This window comes from Lynx canadensis, chromosome C2 (genome assembly GCF_007474595.2).
Source record: "Lynx canadensis isolate LIC74 chromosome C2, mLynCan4.pri.v2, whole genome shotgun sequence".
Taxonomy (NCBI): Eukaryota; Metazoa; Chordata; class Mammalia; order Carnivora; family Felidae; genus Lynx; species Lynx canadensis.
The window spans coordinates 54,896,633-54,910,792 of record NC_044311.2 but is presented as its reverse complement, the minus strand read 5'-3'; the positions used below and the strand labels follow the sequence as shown (position 1 = coordinate 54,910,792).

The following is a 14,160-nucleotide window of genomic DNA, read 5'->3' as shown; positions in this document are numbered from 1 at the left end:
ACAGCAAGTGGGTGGACTACATGAGGTCTATAATCTCTAAGATTCTATAAATATTCATAGTATTTTCATTGGGCTAAATCATAGCTTTACTTTATTTCATTGGGGATGGGAGAGGAGATAAATGCGAATTCCAAAGAAAAGAATGTTAAAAACAAGATAAATATGGAGATCAAATAACTAACACTCACCAGGCAGAAGAAAGCCAATGTGTTTGGAAAATTAATAAAGCAAAGGAGACTGAGAGAGAGTAGTAATGTCTTGGGCAAATGTCTTGGGCAAGGGTAGAGATATGGATCCTTTCTGACAGGGGTGTAAAGGGATTAGAGGATGGAATGTAAATGGGAACAGATTGGTAACCAGAAAACTGCTTTAGTGGTTAGACATATGTAGTATATAATATATGCTTTTTAGATTTTTTTAAAAAAATTTATTTTAGAGAGAGAGAGCAAGCAGGGTAGAGGGGCAGAGAGAGAAAATATTAAGTAGGCTCCATGCTCTAACACAGGGCTTGATCTCATGACCTTGAGACTATGACCTGAGTTGAAATCAAGAACTGACTAAGCCACCCAGCTGCCCCTAATGTTTGCTTTTTAAATTTGCTCTTCTGTTTGCTATTCAAGCTTGAAATCAAATGTTAAGAATGTCAGCATTGAGACTGCTTAGATCATGAGAAAGAAAATAAGATGCAAACTAACAACTTCCTTGTGAAAATACAGACAGAAGTTCCTGGTATTAAAATGGGGATCAATATTACCAACATTTGTCCATTAGCAACCTATTTTCCTAAATCTGGGAGGGGAGAATAAGGGGTAAGTAATGACAATTTTATCCAAGATATTTCTCCCAAGTTTAATTTTATTAAAGATTTTAAAATTCCAAGTAATACTGTACTGGCTTTGTTAAAATTGAGTTCTAGCTGACAGACCTTGTAATATTTTAAAATGGTTTTATAAGGAGGCCTGTCCATGCCTTCATTAAGAAACTCCCTTAGATGGGTGAATTATGGCAGGCAGTGAACCCAAGTCTACAATGTGGTATTAGGGGTGAGAATTCATCTGAGGAGCTAAAGGAAAAGAAAGTTAAGTTCAGCTTGAAACTTGAAGGAAAAAAAAATGGTACCTCTTTAGAAAAGAAAGTCTCTGAAATTAAAAAGTAATGCTTGAAGCAAATAACAATCCTTGGATTGTCGGATGTAAAAGGTTTTAGCTGGTATCCAAAATTGAAGTGACACTTTAAATGATTAAATCAACAGGAGTGCATGGTGGATAAGAGGCCAGAAAAATTCCATTTAAAAAAAAAAAGCAAAAAATTTAAAGGGATTTGATATTTAAGAGCCATTTTTAGGAATCTCTTGATGAAATTTTTGATACTAAAACTGCAGAGCAGAAATTTATTGTTAATCCATGTTATGTAACTTTGAATCCAGTCTGCCCTTCATCTTCTACCTCAGAAAAGGGCCTAAATTTAACCAAAGTCTATAAAGACATTTCTGCAGGGAAAAAAATTGTGTGTGTGTGTGTGTGTGTGTGTGTGTGTGTGTGTGTGTGCGCGCGCGCGTGCGTGTTAAAGACAAACATACCTGCTTCATCGTAGGATACAGTCAATTTTTCTAGCATTTCTCTGTCAATTGACAGAATCTGCTGTTCAAGGATGGTCTGGTACGACAAAACACTATTTTCTTTGTCCTTCTCGTAGTCCTGAAGATGCTGTTTGAGGGCCTCTGGGAGTCGCGATTTTACATATTCTGCTGCAGTCTGCAGTTAAAACAGGTAGAGAACCCTATTAGTAGCCATCTTAGGCTGTTCCCTTCCCCTCAAGTGCTGTAGTGAAACCGAAAGCACTGTGACACAAACCCTTTAGACAAGCACATTCTTGTCATTGTCATTGTTAGACTCCACTCTACGAAGTACGGTGGGCCTTCAAATAGACTCACAGACCTCTAGGAATTTTCTACCAGGTTTAAAGGTACAAAAGATGATGGATTTGGTTTGGCATACAAAGAGTTATCACCCGGAGTTCCAACTATTCCGCTGAACTCTGAGGACCCAGTGATAGTAATTTTACTGGCTATAAATCTGACTTGCCCTTGTCTAGAATGCAGAAGCTAGTCACTCATCCCAGCAGTGAGCTCACCTATGCCACGGCATCCACTTCTCTGCTTTGATGTTCTCTGCTCATTAATGCTTACGCAGGAACTCCTGTGAAGTGAATAGAGAGTCCTCTGCTGGGGCTGATAATGGAATAATGGCATAAACAGAATGAAGAGACCTAAGGCAATGATGCCCTTAACCTGAAAAAAGAACTGTTTACCACTCAATGTCTTGGCCTATATATATACATATATATTTCTGATATATAGATACAGATATAGATATATAGACATAGAAATAGATCGTTCTTAGCTTATTTTCTTTTTCTCAGCTACACAATCTGCACGAAGCACTCCTAACTAGTAACACCTGAAATCGCATGCAGTGATTTTTCAACCAGGTAAGCAAGCTTCCATTTGAGGTAGGAAGGAAGGCATGCATACTTTGAAAAAAACCTCCCCAAAGATTCTGGTATGTTCTGCTGCTGGGCTGGAGATAGCATACTCTTCTCCCTCCCAGCTGAGAATCACAATTAAAGTTAAACAGAACTTTAAGGGAGAAATTAAGTGATACAGCAGCATGTATGAATCAGGGGAATTGTGAAATTCTTAAAACACATCGCTTAAGAAAATCAAGAGTTTGGGGGCGCCTGGGTGGCGCAGTCGGTTAAGCGTCCGACTTCAGCCAGGTCACGATCTCGCGGTCCGTGAGTTCGAGCCCCGCGTCAGGCTCTGGGCTGATGGCTCAGAGCCTGGAGCCTGTTTCCGATTCTGTGTCTCCCTCTCTCTCTGCCCTTCCCCCGTTCATGCTCTGTCTCTCTCTGTCCCAAAAATAAATAAACGTTGAAGAAAACCAAGAGTTTGGCATCTCCTGGCGGTCCAGTTCTGCCTCACATGCATGGGGACTGAAGGTGATAAAATAAACAAATGCAGGGGCGCCTGGGTGGCGCAGTCGGTTAAAGCGTCCGACTTCAGCCAGGTCACGATCTCGCGGTCCGTGAGTTCGAGCCCCGCGTCGGGCTCTGGGCTGATGGCTCAGAGCCTGGAGCCTGTTTCCGTTTCTGTGTCTCCCTCTCTCTCTGCCCCTCCCCTGTTCATGCTCTGTCTCTCTCTGTCCCAAAAATAAATAAAAAAAAACGTTGAAAAAAAAATTTAAAAATAAAAAAAAATAAACAAATGCATATATATACTGCTTAAAATTATACTCACAACCACTAATAAATTTAAATAAAAGAAACTGTTAAAAAGAATTGTCTCTGGGATATGTCCCTAAAAGACCCATCCACATAGTTTAATATATATATATTTTTTTAATTCTGATACAGCTATTCATTGCATAATTTAAGACAAGTGTGAGTTAAACACACACACAAACACATATATAGTACATGCTCATCAACAGGGTTTTGTTTTGTTTTTTCGTTTATAGAACAGTATGCTCTATAGCCTTTGGAAATAATGAGCTAGGTCTATATGACCTGACAAGGAAGAACATCATGATATTACCTTTAACATTAAAAAACAAAGTTACAGAATACCAGTGACAATATATCCTTTTTATGGAAAGCATACATATATGTATGTATATAATTAATCTGTAATATCATATGTGCCTGGGAGAAGGTAGGGAGGGCTATACTCCAATTGTAGAGAACATACTCACTTTTTACTCTCCACATTTCTGAATTGTTTCACTGTTCTTACTATTATAATTTTTATCTTTAAAATGTTTTTTTGTAACCTTCAGAGTTTTCCTTTTAAATGTTAGCACAGTTTAAGAGGAAGAGAAACTTGCCAGAACAATGACAATTAATTTCCCAGGAAAAGTCTACTGGGAAATGATGGGGAAAAGTTATAGATCAGTCCTCAGAATGGCAAAATATAGCACCCAACACTTTTTATTTCCACATTTACATTTAGAGTTCCTAGGTCAGTTGTTGATGAAATTACAATTTTAAAATATCACCAAACATTGCTCAATTTCTCTGCCAGCCATCTAGTGCAGAACAAATAAAATTATTCCATAAAATGTAAATGGACTCAGCATATTAGCACAACATATTTAATTCTAGAGTTTAATAACAATTTTCTCTTGACACTGGAAAACAAACATACTGCAGAATAACTATTTTTAGACTCATACTACCTTGCTATTCAGTGTAATATCTGTCTTTAATGTTTTTCCTTGGAGATAATCTATGAGGTACCAGCAGTAATTTAAAATGCACATTTTACAAATACTGGTGTACTCTCTATTATTGAAAGCATACACATTTCCTTCCAATTGTACTACTGATTTACTTTTCTAATTAAAATCATGATACAGGTCTTTGAACAGGGCCTATTTTTTTTTTTTTACTATGTTGTTGTTATACTTTGGCATTTCATTTCTAAAACAGTAGAACTGCATGTGCATGTATAGAGTTCTTCCCGTGGGAAAGATTCTTAAGAGGAACAGAAAGAAAGCAATTCTGGCAAAATACTAGATTCTGTCAAGATATTTCAAGAAATCACCTTCATACTGAGGCAATGCTCTAAATGTATTCAAATGGCAGTTAAAACCTTATGTTCAAGCGTGAATCTATGTTAAAAAAGAGGCTGTCATACAAATACCATATGATCTCACTTATATGTAGAATCTTAAACAAAACAAAAGAAAACTGAACTCGTAGATGCTGAGAACAGATTGGTGGGATGGGGGTGGTCAAAATGGGTGAAGGTGGTCAAAAGGTACAAACTTTCAGTTATAAAATAAATAGGTCTTGGGCGTATAATGTTTGGCATGATGGCTACAGTTGAAAATACTGTATTGTATATTTGAAAGTTGCTAAGAGAGTAGATCTTAAAGATTCTTATCACAAGAAAAAATTGTAACTATGTGTGGTGATAGATGTTAATTAGACTTAATGCGGTAATCGTTCCTAATATATACAAATACCAAATCATTATGTTGTACACCTGAAACAATTGTCAGTTATATCTCAATAAAAAAACAGGCTATTATCTTATTAACTGAGATTATAATTATTCCACAGGTAACAGATAATACAAAGAAAAATTTAAATTTAAAAATTTCATTGGAATTCTAAAAAAGTGAAAAACAAAATTAAAATTTAAGATTACTTATCTATTGTTTCATCAATGAGAAATGCTACTGGAAGTTTAAATCCTAAATTACATGCTCTTACAATCAACCATTCCAGAAACGATAATGTTAGTTAGCAATATCAGTATCTCGCATTCGTGTGGTACTTTACACTTTCCCCAGCAATTTATGCTGTTACCATTCTGTATGTTCACAATAACTTTGAATGAAAGTAGACAAATTACTGGTTTGGGCCAGTCCGTCACATCCTTCAAAGTTTGGCTAAAATGCTACAAATTCTTTTAGTGAACACACCTAATAGTAGCCAACAGTCTTTCAAGTGTTTGTGTAGGTATTTGTATAGGTGTAAGTATTTTCCTCAGTGTGGCTGAGGTAAGAATTGTATCTTACATACATACCCTTGGGTTCCCCCAGCAACCAGTTCAGTGCTTGGCACCAAGAAGTTTAACACCTTGGCTCTAGCCAAGAATTAGATAGCCTTTAGAGAAAACCTTCTGACAGTTCATAATTCTTTGCTTGCAATCTTAACTTGCTTTCACGATTCTAGATAGAGCCTAGGAGTCATTTTCCACTGGAAAATGCTACTACACTTAGTCTTTAATTATCACTGATGTCATTACTGTAGGAAAGTAAACAGCTTAAACCCAAAATAGCAAATTATGTACTTCACATACAAAGCTGTATAGGAAGCTTTATTTAATGTGTTCCTCTCTCCATAATTGTTCCATCTTCTCCATTCTTGCTTTTATTTCTTCATTTGGCAATGGGCTTGAATCTGCTAGGGACCCTCTGAAGAGTCATGTGGAATGCAGCTCAAAACTGGGCTTCTCAGTTAATGGTTGCCCTGTGGAGGTTAACTCTGCCTACATGTTCAAGTTTGTGCTTGTTCAGGTGGTAGCAGAGAAGCCTCAGGGCAGAAACTGGAAGACACACAGTTCACAGGTTCTCCAGATTACACCTGAGAAGATGGTCAACAGCTGGAAAGATGAGCTAAAAACTGGTGAGGCAGGGCACAAAAGGTGCCCTGCCAATGCACCCTCTTACAGAATTTGCATACATAGCAACTTTGGTCTGGAGGACAGTAAAGGGCTAGAGCAGACCTTGTAAAAAAATACTCAAAAGGATAAAAGAAAAGCAGCAGAATGACTAAGTGTCTAAATTCAGGAACCTACTAGGTAGAAGGCTGTTACTGGTCATTCGGCTAAAAAGCTCTTTACTATTACAGTGGTATATGTTCTTTAGGAAATAATATATATGAAAGAATGGGCGGGGGTGCAAAGTATTTTAAAAGCTGCTAACTGCTTCACAATTCATCTTAAAAACCTGTCAGCCAGCCAATTCCAACTTCTTGAATGCCTGCTGAGTAAAGTGCATTAGACCCAACACCACTTGGAGAACAAACGTCTGATATAAAGGAATCTGCAAGTTTAACGTCCAAACAACACGCACACATGAAATACTGGGAAAACACACTTCACAAAGAAATAAAAAACAGGCATGAATCTTGGGATAAATTAACATATTTATGTAATATATGAGCCATATTAAGTGCTGAATGGCCTCCAGGGAGAAAAATTAAGGAGTGGGAACAAGAAAAGAACCAGACAAATCACTGGAGTTTAAAGATCAGTTTTGAAGAAGCATTTACTGGAGGAAAGAAAAGCAATCTAGAAAGTAGTGAATGCGAGTTCATAAGAAGAAATATTAAGAAATGAAGAAGATGAAAACTAGAAGTAAGAAAGAGCTTGGCAGTTGGAGAAGTTTTAACTCCCCGTTAAACCACAGTCTTTGGATCTGTACCAGCAGTAACAGGAAATACTAACCATCTCAAGGAGAGAAATAAATAATCACATCTTGTTTTGAGAAAAAATGTGCTTGGAGCTGAGTTTCAGAAGCACTTGAATAAAATTAAAGCACGGAGACAAGTAAAAAGTCTGAAGGACAGGAAAACTGGCCTTCCATACTATGGTTGGAGTATAAATGGGACAATTTATTTGGACAGAATATGAAAAAATGTAACCACTTTAAAACAGTGTGTAGCTTTTACCTAGTAATGGCCTTTCTAGGAACTTATTTTAAGAAAAAGTTAAATATGAGGTTAAAGATTTGGGTGTAATGTTTTTGAATGTAAATCCTTCTCATTTACGTAGGTTCTCTAAGGCTGGGGCAGACTGTTATGGTGGTATGTTCAAGATGGAGTTTATTCTTCACACAGGAACTCCTGGGATTGTGGTTAGCGGTCTGGAAGAACTGCCATTTATTCTGTGACATCACTGCTTGAATAAAAGTTTACATTCTCTTCCAGGGGGGAAAAAGATTTGGGTGTAAACATGTTTACTGAAGTATTATTCATGGAAATTGGTTGATTCAATTATGCGGCATCCATGCAATGGAATACAATGTGGCTATTAAAAATCATATTATGAAAGAACACTAAATTATGTGGGGAAATGTTCAAAATGAAAAGCAGATTACAAAACAGTTTGTACACTACACGTGGGAGGAGAAAATTGGCTGAATTATATCAATATGGATCACAGTTATCTCAGAGTACCAAGAGTTCAGGTGATACTAATTTTTTTTCTCTATGCTGTTTTCTGCATTTTCCCAATTTTCTAAAATAAAAACAGTAGGAAATGATTGACCATTTTCTATATGCCAGGCACCATGCTGAATGCTTTATGTGTATTCACTTATTTAATCCTCACTGTGACCCTAAGAAGTTTCTACAGATGAGGACACTGACTCAGACAGGCTAAGTCATTTATCCCTGGCTACACAGTGAGTGCTGGAGCCGGAAACACCAACTGTTTGCAAGCCAAAAGAGAAAAAAAGTTTTTTTTTAAAAAAGAGGGAAGGGGCGCCTGGGTGGCGCAGTCGGTTAAGCCTCCGACTTCAGCCAGGTCATGATCTCGCGGTCCGTGAGTTCAAGCCCCGCGTCAGGCTCTGGGCTGATGGCTCAGAGCCTGGAGCCTGGTTCCGATTCTGTGTCTCCCTCTCTCTCTGCCCCTCCCCCGTTCATGCTCTGTCTCTCTCTGTCCCAAAAATAAATAAACGTTGAAAAAAAAATTTTTTAAAAAGAGGGCGATGCCTACTGTGGTCATTCCTTTACAAGGTAAAGCAGCCCTAGGCTGGGAAAAGGGCCCTGAGAAGAGGACAAAGGAGCACTTGATCCAAGTTTGGTGACAGATGGGGAAGAAAAATGTGTAAAATGGCTTCGATGTTGCAAAACTGGAAGCTAAACATGAGGTGGTGCTATTAAGAGTAAATGGGAAAACTGAGTAAAGTGAAGCATAATAAACTTACTTTTAAACATTTAACTGTAAGCCTGGAGAATATCCACCTCTCCATAACCTATGGAATATACACCACCTCCCCTCAAAAAGGAAAAACCTCCACAAGGAGAAAGTATTAGACTTATTTTATAGAACTTGAAAGAAGAATACCAGACAAATGACTTTGGTTACAAGTTCTAGGGAGGCGAAAGCTATTTCCAAGAAAAGATATTAAGTGATACTGCATTAACTTCTACTAGAGCCACCATTTGAGAAAGATCACAAGCAAATTAGACCTATGTTCAAATTACTTTTAGTATTTTTCTCTGAGAATTAGCAGAGGTCAAGTTAATATCCATTTTGACCTTTGACAGGCTTAAAATAAAAACAGGCTTTTGATGTCATTAATGAAAATATGCTTTACATTTTTTATTTAATACTGTATATTTCATGGCTGTGGGAGTTTTTAATATTTTGCCCCCTACTTTCTAATCAAATAGTCTATCTTATTACCAAGTCTAAGACTTAGTCTATCATATGCAATTTTATATTTACAAATTTTAGGTATGATATTCAAAAAAAAAAGAAAGAAACAAAGATCCTTCTAAACTCAATAAATTCTTACTTAGAAGATATTTTTAAAACCAAAGAATGATTTTTTTAAACATTTTATTTTTTAAGTAATCTCTATACCCAACATATGGAGACCAAACTCACAACCCTGAGATCAAGAGCCATGAGCTTCACAGCCTGAGCCAGGCAGGCAGCCCCCAAGGAATGGGTTTTAACACTAAGTTTGTAATGAGCTGTGTTATAAATGCTAGTCCTGCTGTAAAGACCCAATTTCAAAGCAACTTAGAAAAACTAACAAATGAGATTCTAAGATTACAAAATCTGAGAAAAGTACCTTAAAAACACACACTCACTTTTGCCTCAATGATGGTCTTGAGCCTTCTTTGCCAAGTAAAAAAAGAAGTTTCAGAATTTTAATAACTCTCAAATTTCAAATTATCTGATTTTATAAATTACCCCACCCCCCTTCATTTTACCTAATGTGTACACACACACACACACACACAACTGTAATTTGGCGAAAAGAAATGCTCCATTGACGTGAATGGGACAAATAATTGATGGCAGCCCCATTCAGTTTATATTTATACCATATATATGCCTGACTTGGAACACAGTGTGCTACTGCTTCAAATAAGTGTTGATTATAAATGAACACAGGTTTCTAAAACTGGTTCAAAAGAAGACTAATGGGCTGATCTTTGGATCCATATTACCCACAGCTAACAGCGATCTCATCACACACAATATGGTGCTGGATCTGGCCCTAAGGGCATCTGATCAGCGACCCTTCAGCTGAGAGGTAGACTTTGGTGCTGAAGATGACATACAAGAAAGCCCAGATGGGAAATCAATTCTGCAAATACTGAGTAGGAAGAAAAGCTGAATTTTGGGAAATGGTGACCCAGGAATGATAGCTAGGTACTCACAAGATAAAGGAGAGACCATAAAGGAGATCCTTCAAAATCTGTGCCACAGGAAGACAGAAGGGAGAAGGGAGTAATATTTTTATTGCAGACAAGGATTGCCTGCCCTTGAAGGGAAGTGAATGTGCATGGGCTGATTTGGCAGCAGCCAGCACACAGATCACACGTTAATTTACTTAGGTCCATCGTGGAATCCATCTTTCTTATGGTTACATATCATTAACTTTTGACAACTGCTCTATGGCCCCAGGCACTTTAAAACAAAGTCAGAGTGAGTGCCCTTGCCCACCAGAAAGAGGACATAAGGCAAGGGAGCTGTTCCTCTCTCACACCTGCCAAAAGCCTCATTTCTTGCCATTTTTAGTCTCTGCCACTTCTAACCTGGAGGGGGTTATTTAAATAAGAAAGACATCTCTGAGAGGACCATCTTGCACTCCTGAATTCATAATCCTGGCTCAAGAAGGCGAATGTGATTCCTCCAAGAGAGACAGCATCAGGAAAAAGTTCCTGGCTTAAACCTGAAGTATATAAATGAAATCCTACACTTATTATGGAGATTTGAGATTGCTCTGGAGAGCCAGAGCTGTGGATGTGCAAATGTTAGTCAGTCTGTGATGGAATGACCACCACAGAGGGCATAACACTCAGCAAGTGAGGGACCTGAAATCATATTACCTACTTAATATGGAGATTGAAGTTTTCATTTAGTTTAATCATAAAGGTGCTGACTGCTAAGTTATAGATTATTCAGGATAATTCACCTGGGATTCTTCAAGTGACAAATCTTTAATAATTTTATCAGTCATCTGATCCATATTTGATCTGAGGCCATTTTCACGTGGTAGCACCAAGCATGTCAGAGTGTGAAAATATAACTCAAATTCCACTCCCTAAGTGATAGCTTCCCAGACTGCAGATGGATATATATACATATATACCAAATTACTTTCCTTTTCTATTTTTTTTTTAAAGTTTATGTATTTATTTTGAGAGAGACAGAGACAGTGTGAGTTGGGGAGGGGCAGAGAGAAAGGGAGAGAGAGAGAATACCAAGCAGGCTCCACGAGGCCAGCGCAGAGCCCGACATGGGGTTCGAACTCATGAAGCAGCAAGATCATGAACTTAGCCGAAAACCAAGAATCAGACGCTTAATCAGCTGAGCCACCCAGGTGCCCTTACTTTCCTTTTCTAGATCCCCGTTCTCTAGTCCAGTAAGATATTATTAGCCAAGGAATCTAACACTGTCTAGCCATGTGATTTATTTTCCTAATCTTACTGCTTTGATAATAAAAATCTACACTCAAACTCTAAGGAATTAAAAAGGTTCATCTATTTACAGTCTGAAGAAAAGTTGAAGTTATCTTCTACTATCAAAGTGATGATTAATGAAGCCTTTGCCCCTCAGTTACCACACACATTCTAGAGAATCAGGGGAGAATAGACTATACAATTTCCATGGTCCTTTTAATTTTTTTCTTAAAGCACACATACACACATCTAAGTTCTCCTGAGAGATGGCAACATAAAAACAGTCTGCTGGTGAACTGTCTTGTAAATCTGTTGAGAAAACAAGCAGCACTCAGCCAAAGCAGTCTTGTTCAATTTTTTGAGAGGTGAGTTCCTATCATTTCAGCAGTTATGGAAAGAAGTAAGAAATCGTTTCACATTCTATACACTTGACATCTATAGAAGAAAAAAGCCAGGTAATGTTTGTTTACAGAGAGGAAAACATGGTATATTTCAAAGAAAATTATGGTTAATTACTGATAAAATTCCCTTCCATTTCTGAATCTTAGGCTTGGGTAAATACTAATTTCCCTAGATGCTCTCCAAATGTGTTCTAGAAAGTTCCATGCAGAATGCTAACTGAAAATGCCCTTGGTAATTCAGAAAGCCAATGGGACCAACTGTTATAAATGAATTATAAAACACTCATGAGTTAATTAATCAAAAAGAACTCTATAACAATAGAGCAGTCTCTCAGGGAGGCAGCCAGAACATAGTCAGACAAAATGTTCCTTGTCGGGCAATAGGGCCAGAGAACTCCTCTTGGGCCTCATTTGGCTTCTGCTCCACAGCTACCATCAGGCTCTTCAGGGAGCACCTCCAAAGAACAGATGTGGCCAGGTGGCAGAGAAGTTCAAGGCCAATGCCAATCGAGCTGATGTCCCCAGACTGATAGGACTTTAAAAAGTGCCTTCAAAATCAGTATTACATTTAGGCTCCTTGTATGTGCAGTGGTGGTGTGGAGAAGGGTCCATCCTTCTGTCCAGGAAGCTGGTAACTGTCTTATTCTGCCATTCCAATTTCTGCATGGAACTTTCAATCTCTGGTTTATGCTAGTTCTTCCCCTATCAAAAGGCAAATATTTTAAGGAGTAATACACTAAGAAATGTCCAGTCTTGGGGCGCCTGGGTGGCGCAGTCGGTTAAGCGTCCGACTTCAGCCAGGTCACGATCTCGCGGTCCGTGAGTTCGAGCCCCGCGTCAGGCTCTGGGCTGATGGCTCAGAGCCTGGAGCCTGTTTCCGATTCTGTGTCTCCCTCTCTCTCTGCCCCTCCCCCGTTCATGCTCTGTCTCTCTCTGTCCCAAAAATAAATAAACGTTGGAAAAAAAAATAAAAAAAAAAAAAGAAATGTTCAGTCTTAGTGTGGACAAGTTGAACAGGTTTTTATATATAGGGAGGTAAAATAAGAAGCAATAAAGCACTGAGAGAAATTCCTAGGAATGAGGCATAAAGTGGGAAAGTGAAGGTCAGGACAGACAGACATTGTGTACTCTGAGATTTAACTCTGCGTGGAGGAAAACACAAAACTCTGAACTACTTTAAGGTTTAATTTACTCTTCTCCATCTCTGGCTTCACCTGCAAGACCTACCATCAAAACTTTTTTGAGGACAACCTAACAAAAAAACCACCTTAATTTGTTCCATCTCACACATAGGGAAGGAAAGAATGCATTCAGTAGCATCTATTGCATGCCCATAGTTTTAAAACTTCTGTAGAGACAGGAGTCATTACTTAGGTTGCAAAAGGAGTGTTCCAGAACAAAAGCTATGGTTTCCCTCCCCTGTACTGCCACAGCACCGTCTTTTGTTTGGACCTCTCTACAGCTCTCAACCACTCACATGGTCTGCATCCAGCCACCTATTTGCCACCTCACTAATTTATGAGCAACTAACAGGTGGGACAAAAGTGTTTTCACACATAACACTGAACCCAGTGTAGGCATACCAGGAGAAAAGGGTGGAGAGGGGGGTACTTGAAAACTAAGCTTAATGCTCTATGAATGTTAATTTTTTTGATCACAAACATAAAAGGACAGGGCCCATTGTGTTTCTTTCTATTACTCCGACATTTGCCACTCTTCTGCCATTTACACAAATGTCATACTATTTTACACTTAAGCACCAAATCTTGTTTAATACCACAGGAAACAGGACTGTTAGTTTTGCTAGTTTGGACAGAGCCAGCCCTTGCTGTATCTCAAACTAAGAAACTGTTTCTTATTGCTTTTGTATCATTTTGAACCTAAATGAAAATCTGAGGAGAGCAATGGATCCCCTTGTGTGCATGTGTGTGTGGATACACACACACACACACACACACACACACACACACACACACACACACAATGTATATCTCGTGTCCCATTTTAGGAACCCAAGTATGAAGTTCATGAACGAGGTCTCAGAGAAGCCTTATTAGATCCACTCATGGAAAGGACACTTAGGACAGGGCTTTAGTTTTTTCTACAGATTTGGTGGTTGGACTTGATCAGTGTTTCTCAGGGATGTTACTGCTTCTGAATCACCTGGGACAGGGGTAGGGGATGTCTTCTTAAAAATGTAGACTATGGGTTCTATTCCCTACTTGATAAATCAAGATATTTCAGGTGGGACACTAGAATCTGCTTTTTAAACTTGTACTATATTTTAACGAGGTAGGGAGAAACCTACCAGTTTCTACCCCTTAGAGTTCTGTTTTTTATAAGGTGTAGGCACGTGTATTTTTGCAAAGCTATACAACAAATTCTGATGTATATCCAGAGCTATACCAGAGCCTCCACAATAAAGCCCTCCTGCATCCCCCAGGAGTCAGTTTGGTGCGTAAATATTTTTAATTCTTATAAAAACCTTACTGTATGCAGTGATATTCCCACATGGCCTGTCTACCCTCCGTGCCACAGGCTT

The 14,160-nt window shown here is 38.4% G+C and overlaps 1 protein-coding gene across 1 annotated transcript in view; it reads right to left on the bottom strand.

Moving 5' to 3' along the window:
* Window positions 1-14,160, bottom strand: part of PPM1L (protein phosphatase, Mg2+/Mn2+ dependent 1L) — a 296,606-nt gene that overhangs the window by 95,648 nt on the left and 186,798 nt on the right. Inside the window, exon 2 of the mRNA XM_030329386.1 lies at window positions 1,580-1,754. Coding sequence (XP_030185246.1) covers window positions 1,580-1,754 — 175 coding nt within the window. The remainder of the gene's footprint in view (window positions 1-1,579; window positions 1,755-14,160) is intronic.